Here is a 16,313-nt window from a genome sequence, read left to right on the forward strand (position 1 = left end):
CATCCGAAAACAATCCTAACTACACATTCAGAATGATGGGTTCTAAGTTAGCTGTTATGATTCAAGAAAGATCTTGGAGTCACTGTGAAGAGTTTTCTGAGAACTTCAGCTCAACGTATAGTAGCAGTCAAAAAGCCTAACAGAATATTAGGAACCATTAGGCAAAGATACAGAATATATCATAATGCCACTATATAAATCAATGTTGCAGGGGGAATATGATAATCATCTATAAAATCATGAATGGTGTGGAAAAAGTGAACAGAGAAGTATTATTTACCCTTTCCCACAATACAAAAACCCAATGAAATTAAGAGACAGGAGGTTTAATACAAACAAGAGGAAGTATTTTTTTCACACAACGTACAATTAACCTTTGGAACTCATTGTCATGGATGTTTTGATGGTCCAAAGTATACCTGGGTTCAAAAAAGGACTAAATAAATTCATGGAGAACAGGTCCATCAATGGCTATTAGCCGAGACGGTCAGGGATGCAACCCCATGCTCAGGGTGACCATAAACCTCTGATTGTCAGAAGTGGAGACAGAGATAGATCATTCCATAATTGCCCTGTTCTGTACACTCCCCCTGAAGTGCTGGTCCTGGCTACTGTTGGAGACAGGATACTGGGCTAGCTGGACCATTGAACTCACCCAGAAGGCTGTACTTGTACTTCAAGAAAGGGTTGAAGAAAACCAACATTTAATTGTAAATGGGAAGACAGAGAGTAGAAAGAGTAGAGAGAAGTATCAACAAAACTTTTGATGATTGCAAAGATTTCCATTCTAATCCCATTTTTAGATGTTCAGAACTTTTTTCAGTGGTGAAGGGCTGAAGTTCACTCCCAAAGGTGAATTTTCAAGCAAAATCTTATCAAACTATTTTTTGACTTATAAGAGGATTAAAAAGAGGGTTATATAACAAATTAATTCTGATCACTATTTTCTCCTCCTTGGGAGATCTCAAAAATACCTGAACTCTGAAACTTCAAACTTGATATGTAAACGGGCTTTAAGAAACTGTACTTTCTTTTCTAAGTTTGAAAAAAAAACAAAAAGGAACTAAAACAGTTAGGGATGCAGGGTGAATAAAAATAAATGATTGAAAAAAGATGTATTTATTTAAATTGGATGTTTTATTTAAATACACCAATTTCAAATTAAAATTGAAATTGACAACCTATGTTAAGGCCTAAAATTATTATAATGTATTTAAATCATGAACACTGAATACAAAAATAATATTAAGCAGGACATGTTCGCTGCCAAATTTTAAAGAATGTTAAACCATTGAACTGGTGGAAATCACTGATGAAGCATCTGGAACCAGAGTTTGCTGAAGAGCTAAATCTACTTTTGACAAAAACAGCCACTTGTGCAAGCGCATAGAGAATATTTTCTTACTTTCAGTTCAGTGTAATGTTAAGAAACCAACTGGAAGTTAAAGCAGGAATGTCTTTTTTCCTCTTCCAATCTATGAATAAAAATTAGGTGTGAAGATGAAATCTACTAGTTCTAAAATTTTGAAAGATGAGATATACCATCAGTTCAGATCATTAACTACAGATACTTCCCTTGTTCAATAAATCATTTTTAAATGTCAAAAAAAATGATAAACCTTTTCTTACATATCCACCACATAAGGTAGTTTTATTTAATAAAAAAATGTTAAATGCTGTTTTTGTGCATTTTTAATTTATTTGAATTTTTATTTAAATACATCTTGGCACAAATTGCAAGTAAAAATATTAATCTCATAAATAAGAAATTCTTCATGTACCATTTTGTAACAAAAATGTAAAAATGAAGCATCTGAATAAGTGTTAGTTAAGATGTATAATTGCTTACATAAGTGTATAGACAATGTAGCCACTAGTTAGCAAAAGGACACCAAATTTAGTGTAAAGACTATATTAAGTTGCAAAATCAACGTTTTAATGTTTACCAACCAATGAGAAACCACCTTTCTTTAGGAAAATAATTTAAAAGTACGAATACAAAACATGATTGAAATGTATGCTTTAAATCAAGGTTTCTTGCTTGCTGATTAAAATCAGTGATTTAAATCAATCCACCCCATAAGAATGTTTGGAAATGCAGGACTGACACACAGTAAAAATAATTCTGTGAAGCTCTCAGACACTTACAGATAGATATGCTGTATAACAACTAAAGACAAAGAAATGAACGTACAACATGGTCGACTGAAACATAAAAGGGACTTGTAGTGGCACTGGAATGCATTTTATAAGAATGTTCAAGTCTCCAAGTGTAGAATGGGAGCCTTATAATTAATATGATTATGGCTAAGCCATAGCACCACAGAAGGATTAGCCGTTACATGTGACTAATAAATAAGCATGAACAGCAGGGCACTGCTACAAAATACAATGCAAATACCATCAATATATTGGGATGTATTAACATACTCTATTCTATGTGGTATTGAATAGCGCTTTAGGCCTTTTGGAGCACTGCATTCTGTTTTAGGCACCCTGCTTTAAAATGCTGATAGACAAATACAAGACAGACTTCAGAGGAAAGCAAAAAATAAAGAGTTTGGAAAATAAATTCTAGACAGCAGTTGAAAAGTTCAATACAGAATAAGGAAGACTGGACTAACAGGAGTCAGGATAACAGCCTTCATGTGAATATGGGAATGTTCTAAAGATACAGATATCAGTTATTTTCATTAGCCCGAGGAGATGACAAAGCAATCTGTTTATCCTGGAGAAGGGAATGCTTAGGCTGAAATATAAGAAATGCCTAAACAGGTATAGTTAGGCTATCCAACTTTGAGGGGATAGGATATAACTGGACAATTTGATTGGGATATCTCCAGAACGTAGATTAGTAAATTACTAATTTACAGTGAATAGCAGTAAAACTGTTGCCTCATTAAGAGAGTATTAGCCTAAATAGAACCATGTAATGTAAGAATCTTATTATAAACGAATATTTTAATAAGCAAGTTGACAAATAAAAATGAAAGTCTAACCTAAAACATTTGAAACAATTTCTTGCAATCATTTCTAATATGACCACATTTCTGAGAGGCCGAAATCAACCATAGTGAGAAGTTCTATAGCTTTGTTAAAACTGGGATAGTATCAAAGTAGTCATGCTAGTGAAAGCTTCATTTTGTACAGGTTCAACATGCCAACGGTAGGGGTTTTTACTGAAGTAGCTATGCAATGGCTAGAATAGCTCTTGATATTTATTTTAGTCTAGCACTATATCCTACACTTTCTCCCCACATTTTGAGAGACCAAGTAACATTAGTTATACATAACAGTTAAAAATCTACTATAACCACAGATCTTCAGTGTTTTCCTGTGTGCAAGAATGGTGACAAAAATAGATTTAGCAAAATAAAAATACATCTGAGATTAGATGGGATTAAGAAGAGAATTCAAAGAATATGAACATCCTGAGGCAAAAACTCATATAATGTTTACTATACTTTAGTAAGTATAGTGTAAAAATATACAGTGTTACTATATTTTCGTATGTACAGTGTTGATTTGGGTATTTTCTACTGGTAGGGTATATTTTTCTACTGGTACTGACTATGACTTTCTATAACTCATAGTTAATCTTTATAACCATGGAAACCAGACATTCATAAATAATAAAAGTAACAGCTACAAAAAGACTAGTTCCCAAGAAGGAAAAAAAATTAAACTCTTCTGAAATACTGAATCTTTGAATTGTGTTTCTCTTCTTGATTAAATTGTCTTCCGTGTCTTCAGCATTTCCTACTCTTTGTTACTAATTGTATCTATTTTCCTTTGCATATTAATTAAGTGTATTTACTGGTACATATTGGTTGTAAAGCAACAATTTCTGAAAAGGTTAATACCCCTGATACCTGTACTGCAACTGTTGTTTTTCAACATGTATTCCATTCAGGTGTGTATGCCCAAAAATGAACAGAATCTAGTAGGGACCCAATTAATTTGATTTTTTGAGTTGCTATTAATGCTGACTTTCCCTTATTCAAAATCAGGCCTAGATGATCAAAAAGACAGTGTGAATTGGACATGACAGAGAACTTGTTCTTTGCACTTGCCCCTCACTGATCAATCGTAAAATCATAAGACTGGAACGGACCTCGAGTGGTCATCTAGTCCAGTCCCCTGCACTCATGGCAGGACTAAGTAATATCTAGACCATCGCTGACAAGTGTTTGTCTAACCTGCTCTTAAAAATTTCCAATGATAGAGATTCCACCACCTCCATAGACAATTTATTCCGGTGTTTAACTACACTGACAGAAAGTTTTTCCTAATGTCCACCCTAAACCGCCCTTGCTGCAATGCAAGCCTATTTCCTCTTGTCCTATCCTCACAGGTTAATGAGAACAATTTTTCTCCCTCCTCCTTGTAACAACCTTTCATATACTTGAAAACCGTTATGTCCCCCCCTCAGTCTTCTCTTCTCCAAACTAAACAAACCCAATGTTTTCAATCTTCCCTCACAGGTCATGTTTTCTAGACCTTTAATCATTTTTGTTGCGCTTCTCTGGACTTTCTCCAATTTGTCCACGTCTCCTGAAATGTGGCCCCCAGAACTAGCACAATACTCCAGTTGAGGCCTTATCAGCACGGAATACTGCAGAAGAATTACTTCTCATGTCTTGATTTCAACATTCCTGCTAATACATCCCGGAATGATGTTTGCTTTTTTTGCAACAGTGTTACACTGTTGATTAATATTTAGCTTGTGATCCACTATGACCCCCAGATCCCCTTCTGCAGTACTCCTCCTTAGGCAGTCATTTCCCATTTTGTATGTGTGCAACTGATTGTTCCTTCATAAGTGGAGTACTTTGCATTTGTTCTTATTTAATTTCATCCTATTTATTTCAAACCATTTCTCCAGTTTGTCCAGATCATTTTGAATTTTAATCCTATCCTCCAAAGCACTTGCAATCCCTCCCAGTTTAGTATCATCTGCAAATTTGTAAGTGTACTCTCTCTGACATTATTTAGATAATGGATGAAGATACTGAACAGAACCAGACCCAGGACCAACCCCTGCAGGACCCCACTTGATATGCCCTTCCAGCTTGACTGTGAACCACTGATAACTACTTTCTGGGAATGTTCCAGAGGGGTAGCCATGTTAGTCTGTATACAGCAAAAACCCACTTCGTCAGGTTACAGCCCACAAAAAAACTTATGCCTGCAGAAATTAAATTTGTTAGTCTTTAAAGTGCTACAGGACTCTCGTTGTTTTCTCTGGGAATGGTTTCCCAAACAGTTATTATTCTGTCAAAGAAAGCTATTATGTAACTGTCAGCATGGATACGTCAAGAACAAATCATGTCAAACCAACCTATCACCTTATTATCTTCTAGGTGTTTGCAAATTGATTGCTTGATTATTCGGTCCATTATCTTTCTAGGTACTGAAGTTAAGCTGACAGACCTGTAATTCTGGGTTGTCCTTATTCCCCTTTTCATAGATTGACACTATAGTTGCCCTTTTCCAGTCCTCTGGAATCACTCCCGTTGTCTTCCATGACTTTTCAAAGATAATCGCCAAGTAGCTCAGATATCTTCTTAGTCAGCTCCTTGAGTATTCTAGGATATATTTTATCAGGTCCTGATGACTTGAAGACATCTAACTTGTATAAGTAATTTTTAACTCATTTTTTCCCTATTTTAGTCTTTGATGCTACCTCATTTTCACAGGCATTCATTAAGTTAGATGTCCAATTGCTACTAAAACTGAAAACAAACAAAAAAGTCATCTAGCACTTCTACCATTTCCATATTTTCTGTTATTGTTTTTCCCCCTCATTGAGTAAGGGGCCTATCCTGTCCTTGGTCTTCCTCTTGCTTCTAATTTATTTGTAGAATGTTTTCTTGTTACCCTTTGTGTCTCTAACTAATTTAATCTCATTTTGTGCCTTGGCTATTTTGTGTCCAAGTACATAAAGATATGAATTCCTCTTTTTCTGAAATATGTTGTCACTGCAATCATGCATTTGGTAAAATACATGTGGCATCAAGGACAGGCCAAAAGTAAGCATTGTGTATTGATAATGTTGACATGCCACTACAAATCTCAAAAACCTCTGTGGCTCAGGACAATTGCCACATGAAAGCAAGCATCCTGAAGATCAAGAACAGCAAACCAGAAGTGATTCAAAGTAGAAAGAACAGTAACTAGGATAACCAGGTGGAATGTCATGTATTTGATGTACTTGTTGAGACTGCAGGGATCAAGGATAGGTCTCACCCTGCCATTGGACTTGGGGAGCAGGAAGTATGATAAGCAGAATCTCTTCCTCCAATGCTACTGGAGAACCTCCTTTATAGATCCCAAAGCATGCACAGTCTGTACCTGGTGAAGGAGCAGTAACTAAGAAGATGGGTCCCTGAAGACAGAGAGGGGCAGGGAGTAGAAAGAGGGAATGAACAGAAATTAAATGGCATAGCCCTATCCCACAGTGCTTGGGGCTCATTTGTTTGTGGTTACTGCTTTCCAAGCACTGTAGCAATGAGACAGCCTGTCCCTGAACAGCAGATATACAGTCAGGGAGTTCATGACTGGAATGCTGCTCTCGATATGCAAGTCAAAATGAATGCTTCCTCTAAATTGGCAGAGGTTGTATTGGCAGGTTAAAATTGGACCCAGAAGGCCTCTTCTACTCTTAGTCTGGGAGCATGTGTAATTCTGTGGAGAAGTTAATGATAGAAAGATAAGGAAGGTATCATTTGATTCATAAAAATCTACAGAATCGTAATTTCAAAGGTGTCACCCTCTGCCATGTGGCATGGGGAACTCACTGGCCTCCTGGCTCCCAGTCCTCCAGTTAGAGGAAATTTTGATTGTTGGAAATGGGTCAAATTGGGGGATCACTCGAAAGCCGTTTCTTCCACGAAAATAGTAACAAACAGAGGGTGACACCACTGAAATTATGATTCTGTAGATTTTTACCAATGACATCTCCCTCACCTTTCTATCATTAACTTGCCCACGGAAATACACATGCTCCCAATCTAAAGGAGGAGGACGCTTTCTGGGGCCAATTTTAATCAGCTGGCTCATCCTCTGCTAGTTTCAAGGAAGCATTATGCTTCCACTTGGCAACAGAACAGACAGTGGCACCGAAGCTAGGGCCAATACAGTACTGAACCCACAGGTGTGGTCTAAAGCAAAGTCATCATTGATATTGAAGACAGTATCTGTGACTAATGGCGCCTCAATTCCAAGGAGGAGGCCAACCTCAACCCTGCACTCTAACTCTCAGGTGGTATGGAAGACGGCATCAAGGAAAGTACTCTGTGACCAGTCCAGGAGGCACCAAGGACACAGCAGAAGAAACCACAGAAGTTGAATGCTCCTGAATTATTGGACAGTCAGGAATGGAGCAAGTTAGATGTTGCCTGGCACACTGATGTAATCAGTGCTGGACTCAATATGCATCACACAGACTGTACCCAACTGATTTCAACTCGGTACCAAAAAGCAGTAAGACAGCCCAACTCTATCATGTGTACCTGAGAAATCATGGTGCTGATCTGTGCGCTTCTTAGAAGAGGAGGAGGAATCTCCCCGAGGCCTGGAATGGTAATGGTCCATCTTATGAGACCTCTTCCTCAGAGGACCAAAAGAAGGAGAACAATCTCTCTTCCTCCTAGGAGGAATCAAACTTTGGGCCCAAAACAACGTCTCATGCAGGCTCCAAAAGTCTCTGTAGGAACACACAATCTTCACAGGTCCCTGACACTGAAGCAGGTCACATGGCCTGCTCCCTAAGATGCTCTTTAAGAGATAAGTCTCTTGCCATCAGCATTCTCTTCTTGAATGACTTATGATGTGGAAGTCACCATAATGGATAGACACCCCCCATGCCAGGGAGTGTTTAAAACCTGGTGAGGGGATCCCACCAGGCTAAAATGTACTTAACTAAAGTGTACTAAGTGTACTAACTAAAATTGAGAGGTAATACTATAATTATATAAAACAAAATCACAGAAACATTGAGATAGAAATAGCGATACCACACAACGCTCCAATTCAAGCTGCAGGCAGTGAGAAGGAACTATGGGGGATTAGACATCATTGCCCTTAAATAGCCTTAGGTCGGTCTACAGGCCAGAAGGTATAAGCGCCACCCCTACGAGTATTGCTAGGCAAAATTTTCAGCTTCGGTGTGCTGTGTAAGTGCACATTGAATGTGCATGAGTGGAATATAAAAGTCTGCAACCAATCGAAGAACTGTATTCTCTCAGTTGTACGAAACCTTGAGATTCTACCTCCAGATTATAAAAGTTTGCACTTTCCATGAGATTCAGTATGTTCTAAGAGAGACTCCCTCTGGGGCAAGAAAAAAATTGCTTCACTGTAATTCTTGTTCCCAGGAGATATGTGGAAATAGATCTTCAATTCTGAGTCAATGTTCCCAGGATACAATTAGCAGGCACCTCCATTATGCAAAAGTCTGTATTAGTTAAACTGCTTCACTGCTGGGAATGGGCTTGCACCTGCCCCTGCAAGGGAGCCATAATGGCCTCTACTGCCTCTGACCACTAGTTTCTTTTTCTCTAGCTAAACCAGAGGGCCAGATTCTACTTCATGACCCTCCCATTTGACAGCACTCTGGGAGCAGGCAGGAATGTCCACTGAAGTAAAAGGCTGCATAGCACAGCTAAAATGACATTGCACTCCCAACTCTTCATCAGCGCAGGCATAGGGGACACACTATGGGAAGGAGGGAGAGTGCCTGGACTATGCTGCACTCAGTTTTAAAGCCACATTTGCGCTCCCACCAGCACACGCCTTGTGAACAGCTCTGTCAGACTGGAGAATCTGGTGCAGAAAGCATAAAAGAATGACTGTATGGAGAAGGTGAGTGGGTGGGTAACGAGGGGATCTGTTAAAACATACCTTCAGAGATCAGGTATTACATGTAAATAATCACATACCACATGCCTAATGCTCATATCACTTAGAATTAAGAATTCATCCTATTTTTAGGCTGAACGCTGGAGACCCTTTAGGAGTACGGAAAAGTTTAAAAAATAACCAAAAAACCAACAACAAAATATCACCCCCCTTCACACCTTCTCAGAAGCTAGTAAGAACAACAACTAGGATGCTGTAAATTGAATCCAAATAGAAATCACATTCCAACACTGATGTTTCTTAGAGGCACGACAACAAACTAGAAAGCTCTACAATTGTGGTGGTTTAAGGGACAACTAAGGGCATATAAATGCTAGATAATATGTCTGCCATCTGCCTGCAGAACTGAACAGAAGGTCAGTCCCCCACTGACAATTTCTACCTATTCAACATCAATGTGTGGTGATTCAAGTATTATGACATATGGGTACCATAAAATACAGTTTATTTTTATTATTTAATCTTTTCACCCTAGTTTAATTGTTGTTTTTTTTTTAAACTATATTTGGCTTGCTTCTTAATTAGTTTTATTCTTAGGTTAGTTTAATGGATTTCCTATCACACAATAAGCTTCCTAAAGGACACTCTCTCCTTTATCCCAAACAAATAATAATCTACCAGTATAAAATAACTAGCACCATATGGCCAACAAATATTATTTTAAGAAGATTTAAAAAATAAAACCATAATCTAAAAAAGTATTCATTTAAGCAATTTAGCATATGTGTAGTTTATAAAAACTTAAGTACCTAACAAAACTATACAGTGCATTGTGGAAGATACAGAGAAAACTGCTGCAATATGGAAGTAATTCCTTTTACCTGCTCAATTGCTTGGGCTTTCTGTTGCTCCAATAATTTTTCTGTCTCTTTTTCAGCTTTGAGTGATGCTGCAGACACGGTTTTCAGAGACATAAAATCTAAGGTCATCCATTCATCCCTCTGTAATACAAACAGTTTCATCCAAAACAAAACAACACTCACACTCAGTAAATATTCATTTTCTGTAATAAAAATATATGGCTCAGGTATAAATCTAACTCACAAAATTATTGAGATCATCTCATATCTATAATATATGGCATAGATTTTACAGTAGTTTCTAGTTTTCAAAACATTTTTGCATGCAAAACAAATATTCTAAAAACTCCATTCATGAAAATTCACTTATATATGCTTTTCTTTGTAATTCCAGATGTATAGTCTGCATGTGATTTATTTATGAGCAAGCACACTAGTAAATGTGCGGGTACATACAAATTCATAAAGTAAATATGGAATTGAAAATGTCTTTTTACACTGAACTTTGTACATTTTGTACATCATTTTGACAAATCACTTTATAACCCATCTTATTCCAGAATTGTTGAAGAATTAATTATTTTTATTGCATTTGGCTTCATGATCTCTTCAGTCTAATTTAGCAAGCACAAAATGTGCAATTAATCACAGGATGCAGTTCATAGCTCCCAGACACCTTAGACTCATAGAAGATAAGGGTTGGAAGGGACCTCAGGAGGCCATCTAGTCCAACCCCCTGCTCAAAGCAGGACCAACCCCAACTAAATCATCCCAGCCAGGGCTTTGTCACATCAACATGGCTAGAACAGTCACACTGAATAGTCTGTGCTTAAACCAGTGCAATCACACTGGTTCAGATAGGGAAACATCAACTCTCCAGAGGACACACAACTTGTGAGGTGCAGAGCATAGCTAAGAATACTAGCAAGATCCCTGATGCAATCAGTCTTGCTACTCAAAAATTCTTCCGTTTCTTTAGTTGCTGTACTTCAAGCACCATGTAACCAAAAAGTCATTAAAGATTGACCTGATCTATGCGGAGAAACTAACAGGATTAGTTAAGTCTTCAATCTGCCCTTATTAAGGAAGTCAGGCTAAATCACTATGTACTTTCGCATATGATTCACAAAACTAATGCTAAGCAACCTAATTGTAATGCTTTGGTAAATGCCTGATAAGACAAGAAAAACTATTCAATTAATAAATATCTAACATTTACCTAAATATATATAATACTTACATTTTAAGTGGCTATTGATCAAAGAATTTTCAAAGTAATTTAGCCACACTTTACACTAGGCCCAAATGATTTTCCCTTTCCATAATTACCAGCTACTCACCTGAACTGCAGGATCTTCTGTAGTATCCAACTGCTCATTCTTGACTTTCCAAGCCTTTTCTGTGCAAATTGACTGTGATATGTTTGACTCAACCCATTCAACTGAAGAATCCTAAGAATAAGGGTTGGACTAATTGAGAATAATTCAAAAGCACTGTATTTTAGAATGATAAACCTTAAAGCGCTGTTATGCATGGAGAACATATTATTACTAAGGAAATTTTACAAAGAAAATGCCATTTGATGTGATCTCACCAAAATAGCATGTTAGTCTCTCCCTATTCTTCATCACCAGTTTATTAATATCATATTGTCATGAAAAGAAAACAGAATGACCATTTGCCAGAGAGTTGAAACTATCCTGTTGATACTTTGAAACAAACAAAGAATACGTACAATTAAAACATTTAAATTAGTGACAGGAAAAAAAGAAATATTTTATTAAGCTTTCCTGGTACTACATTTAAAATGTAATTATTTACATCATCCTTTTACATTTTAATTGTATCTCATTCCAACCTTCCCCCGCCCCACACCCAATATATATGCATATCTCTCTAAGAGCAAGAGCAGTTTTCCGGAGTGCTGAGATTTTACACTTGCAGCAAAGAGCCCTCTGCTGATCAGATATTCCCTACTATTTATAGAAACCTGTCATGGGAACAAGAGACTTTGGATCAAGGGTATCAGGGTCAGAAGGCTGCTGCATCTTGGGACTCTCTGATGCAATTTGCAGCTTTGGTTACTTCCCACAGGAAACATGGAACTAATATGTGGTTTTAGTTATTTCCCACAGGTCAGCAAGTGAAAAACACAAATTCACTCAGATGTATGTTCAGAAAAATCTTGTCCTATTGAACCTTCATACGCATCAGGAAGAAAGGATAATCTTCAAGAAGAAAACAACGTTACCACGCTTGCACACAAATGTCCATCAAAAATGCTACATTTAAATTGGGGACTTTGAAACACGTATCAAACTCAGAAAATCCAATCAGAATAGGATTTCCTGCAGGCCTGTTTACTCCACTTGATAAAAACATAAAAAATGAGAGGGCCAGGAAGCAATGCCATGATTTCCAATTAAGTCTCGGTCTGCTAAAAAAAAAAAAAAAAAATGTAAATCTACTGGCCCCTAACTGGCAGAGGGAGCATTACAGAAGCATTAGAGAAATTTTAAAAATGGCATTTTTAAATTAATAAAATACTTGGTGTGCCAGCAAGATATCATGGAGCACTGTCTTTAGGAAAGGGAAAATAAGCCTCAATATTAGTAGCAACTCTTTCCACAAAGGCAGGTTAAAAATGATTTATTTGGGTTTTTTTTGTTTGTTTTGGTTTTGTTTTTGTTTTTAAAAAAACATTCTTTCAAGAAAAAATTAAGTTTAATACTTACTGAAGAGCTATCACCTGAATCATTTTTTTCAACTTTTTCCTTTTTGCTTTTCTTCTTTTCTTTCTTAAGTTTTCTTGAGTGTTTATCCTTTTTCTTCTTTTTCTTTACAGAATGTTCCTACATAAGTAAACACTTATAAATTACATGAAAACAAATCACACAGAAAAAAGATAGACCATTAATCAAATTACATACAAAAAATATAGCTGATTCTAAACTATCGAATTGTGCACTTATCTGACCATACCCGCATGTTCTTATTACTGTTTCTATCATCCTCCCTCAATCATTCCATCTGTCAGTTTCTTAGCACTTGTCTACACAGGATTTTTTTTAAAATATATTTTTCCATTTTAACAGCTGAAGTGATTTCCCTTGTGAATCCTTGTATCCATAAAGATCTCCCCCCCCCCCTTTTTTTTTTTTTTTTTTAAATAGATGCACAATATTCTGGGCAGGTATCCCATGGTGCAGATTTCCACTGCCAGGCTGTTTACACACAGAGATTTTTCTCACAACTGCATAGCAGGATGCCTTCTGGAACCTACTGGATTTTAGGATTTGGGGTCAAAGGAATCAAATCCCATGATTCCTCTCCTGGCATCCCATAATTCATCTGTATTTTGCTGCAGCATGGAGAAAACACTGCTGAATGTCATGATCCTGACCTGACCTGATTGCGATTAAAACAAACAGGCTTCTCCATATGTATTGGCAGTAATGAGGCCAGCTGGCTCTGGCTGGATTGGGAGACAGCCATGGCAGTGCAGGAAGACGTGGGTCAAGCAGTTATTTCTGGAGGATTCTTTCTTGAAGAAACTTCACTTTCTGCACTACTGCTTCTGGGTTCAGCAAACTAGCACAAACCGGTGGGAAACAATAGCAACACCGACCTGGGATGACCAGCAGTGAGGGCAGAACTTCAGGAAAACAAAGGCCACTTTCCTAAAAATCTTTTCAGAGCTCAAATTGAAACTGCAGTGATGGAATACCAAAATGAGAGTTCCCCTCAGCATGACAAGCACATGGCCATCGACATCTGAAAGTTCACTTTTACTAACTGTCAGTAGCTAACAACTTTGGTGTTGGTAGATCAACTTTCGGGGCTGTTCTCCTGGCAGCGTGCACTACTATCCCAGGGTGCCACTAGGCCATTTCATAAAGCTTGGTAATCATAGAAGACATTTCATGGATTTACCTGGGTGCCTCAACTGAGAAGGGAAACAGGATCTGGGATGTGTTCAGTAGAGTGGATGGAAAATGAATGTAATGTAATCAAGGAAATGAATGAAATGTTTTTGTATAAACATTTGATTAGAAAGAGATTATATTGGGGGGAATTGAATTTCACTGAAATTTCTCAGCTGAGTTTGTCATAATAAAACCCTTTGTTGATTCAAGGTAACGTTGCACATTTAAATTGCAAATTTAAAACCAATGGAACTATGACAGAACAAATGTAAACTGCTGAATCTTCACATCTGTACCAATGGCTTCACAGGTGTGTGTGAGTGAAGGGTCAAAATTGTTACCCTTATCCTGGGGGATGGAGTGGTGTGGGAAGGGACTATCTTGATGCAAAGGAAATATAGGAAAAATAGTAAGAGGCCAAAATGGCTGCATCAAGAGCTTTTTAATTACCTGAAAATCAAAAAAGAATCCTACAAAAAGTAGAAATATGGACAAACTGCTAAGTACAAAACAACAGCACATGCATGTTGGGACAAAGCCAGAAAGCCACAAAATGAGTTACATCTAGCAAGGGACATAAAAAGGCAGAAAGAAAAGGGAGGAGAAGCTGGGCAGTCAGCAAGAGGCTCTGCCCAGCCACTACCCAGAACTAAGTTGTCTAAACCGACCTATCCAGTTGTATTGTAAAAGAGCACATACTACTTACTAGTAATGTAACCCTCCAAAGCAGTTTCAGACTGGCTCCCTGAGTAGGTTTTGGAAGGCATCTCCAGTGCCTGGGTTGCTGGTTTGGGTTTTGCACTGCACAGAGATCTTGGCTGTCCAGGCTAATCTCCTCCTAGTTAGGATCCAGGTCTCTTGGGTGCCTTCCAAGGCCCTCCCTCCAAACTGTCCAGAATCCCGTGCCACAGTTCAGAGTTAGCTTCCCTTGCCAAAATCAAGTCTAGTCCTCATAATACGGATAGATAAAAGGAGCACTATCAGAGATCCTGTTCTTGTCCCTTGCTTTACCATAGCCCTGTTGGCGCTCCTTTGCTTTGTGGAAGCACTGGCCCTTGACCCAGGAACACCCCATCTCCTGTATTTGCTCTGCCAGCTGCTCATCGAACTTGGCATTCCAGTGACTGATGTTCAAATAGGCCTGGACATGTTCCTCTCCCCAGACCGCAAGGAAGAATCCCATGCACAGCTATAGACTGGGGACCGACGAGCTAGGCAGCAGCTCTGCAGAAAGGGGCCTGGGGGTAACAGTGGATAAAAAGCTGCATATGAGTCAGCAGTGTGCCCTGGTTGCCAAGAAGGCTAATAGCATATTGAGCTGCATTAGGAGGGGCATTGCCAGCAGGTCACGGGAAGTGATTATTCCCCTCTATTCGGCATTGGTGAGGCTGCATTTAGAATATTGTGTCCAGTTTTGGGCCCCCCACTACAAAAAGGATGCGGACAAGTTGGAGAGAGTCCAGCGGAGGGCAACAAAAATGATTAGGGGGCTGGAGCACAGGACTTATGAGGAGAGGCTGAGGGAACTGGGCTTGTTTAGTCTGCAAAAGAGAAGAATGAAGGGGGATTTGATAGCAGCCTTTAACTACCTGAAAGGGGGTTCCAGGAAGGATGGGGCTAGGCTGTTCTCGGTGGTGGCAGATGATAGAACAAGGAGCAACGGTCTCAAGTTGCAGGGGGGGAGAGGTCTAGGTTGGACATTAGGAAAAAGTTTTTCACTAGGAGGGTGGTGAAGCACTGGAATGGGTTACCTAAGAGGTGGTGGAATCTCCATCTTTGGAGGTTTTTAAGCTGTGGCTTGACAAAGCCCTGGATGGGATGATATAGCTGAGGTTAGTCCTGCTTTGAGCAGGGGGTTGGACTAGATGACCTCCTGAGGTCCCTTCCAACTCTATGATTCTATGAAGTCCAGGACCTCCTTACAGGTCCACACAGAAGCCCAGAGCATGACTGCTATAATGGGTGTGTAAAGTCAACAATAACTGGATCACAATGTGCCAGCATTTAAACAAGGAGAAGACATCTGGTCAAAATTACCCTGAAGCAGTAGAAGGCACAGAGGTAAATGGACAAGAAGATCCAGGTGTGAAGCTATAGTGTGGATTAAAAATGGGAGGACTGCTAGAGGAGGAATAGTTAAACTGAACTATGACAGCTGCTACATGCATCCACACAAACCTTAACGTGAAAAAAGCTTATTTCAGAAATGAGCTATTTTGTTTCCAAAGAGGATTAATTAGCATGGGAGAACACATCAGATAATTTTTAAAAAACTTGTGTGTGGATACAAGGCAGTTGATCCTGAAATAATCTGGTATTTCAAAACATCTTTCTTGTGCACACAAGGCCTTTTACACACACTTGTTGGGTCTTGCCAAACACAAGACATATAGGTCTTCTACTAAGGAAGTGTCTATACAGTGTGTTTGTTAGTCCACACCAGTTATGATGTAAATCCTAATGAGCACTGGCACACTGCACACTAACTTAACCGTGTGGATCCTGCTGCAGCACACTAAAAGTTCCTGAGTACACATTAACATATTCCCAATTCAAACAGTATTACAGTAACGCTTGCAGCCGGTCACAAGTGGAGTGCCCCAGGGGTCGGTCCTGGGGCCAATTTTGTTCAACATCTTCATTAATGATCTAGAGGATGGGGTAG

General features: G+C 38.6%; 1 protein-coding gene across 2 annotated transcripts in view; it reads right to left on the minus strand.

Moving 5' to 3' along the window:
- CWF19L2 (CWF19 like cell cycle control factor 2) overlaps positions 1 to 16,313 on the minus strand; it is a 176,970-nt gene that overhangs the window by 128,619 nt on the left and 32,038 nt on the right. For both annotated transcript variants that reach the window (XM_067562792.1, XM_067562793.1), the window contains exons 3-5: positions 12,458 to 12,574; positions 11,063 to 11,173; positions 9,744 to 9,863 (exon numbers count right to left, since the gene is read on the minus strand). In XM_067562792.1, the coding sequence (XP_067418893.1) occupies positions 9,744 to 9,863; positions 11,063 to 11,173; positions 12,458 to 12,574 (348 nt within the window). The remainder of the gene's footprint in view (positions 1 to 9,743; positions 9,864 to 11,062; positions 11,174 to 12,457; positions 12,575 to 16,313) is intronic.

This window comes from Emydura macquarii, unplaced genomic scaffold, assembly GCF_026122565.2.
Source record: "Emydura macquarii macquarii isolate MOO-44397 ecotype Brisbane River unplaced genomic scaffold, CSIRO-AGI_Emac_v2 contig_2473, whole genome shotgun sequence".
Classification (NCBI taxonomy): domain Eukaryota; kingdom Metazoa; phylum Chordata; order Testudines; family Chelidae; genus Emydura; species Emydura macquarii.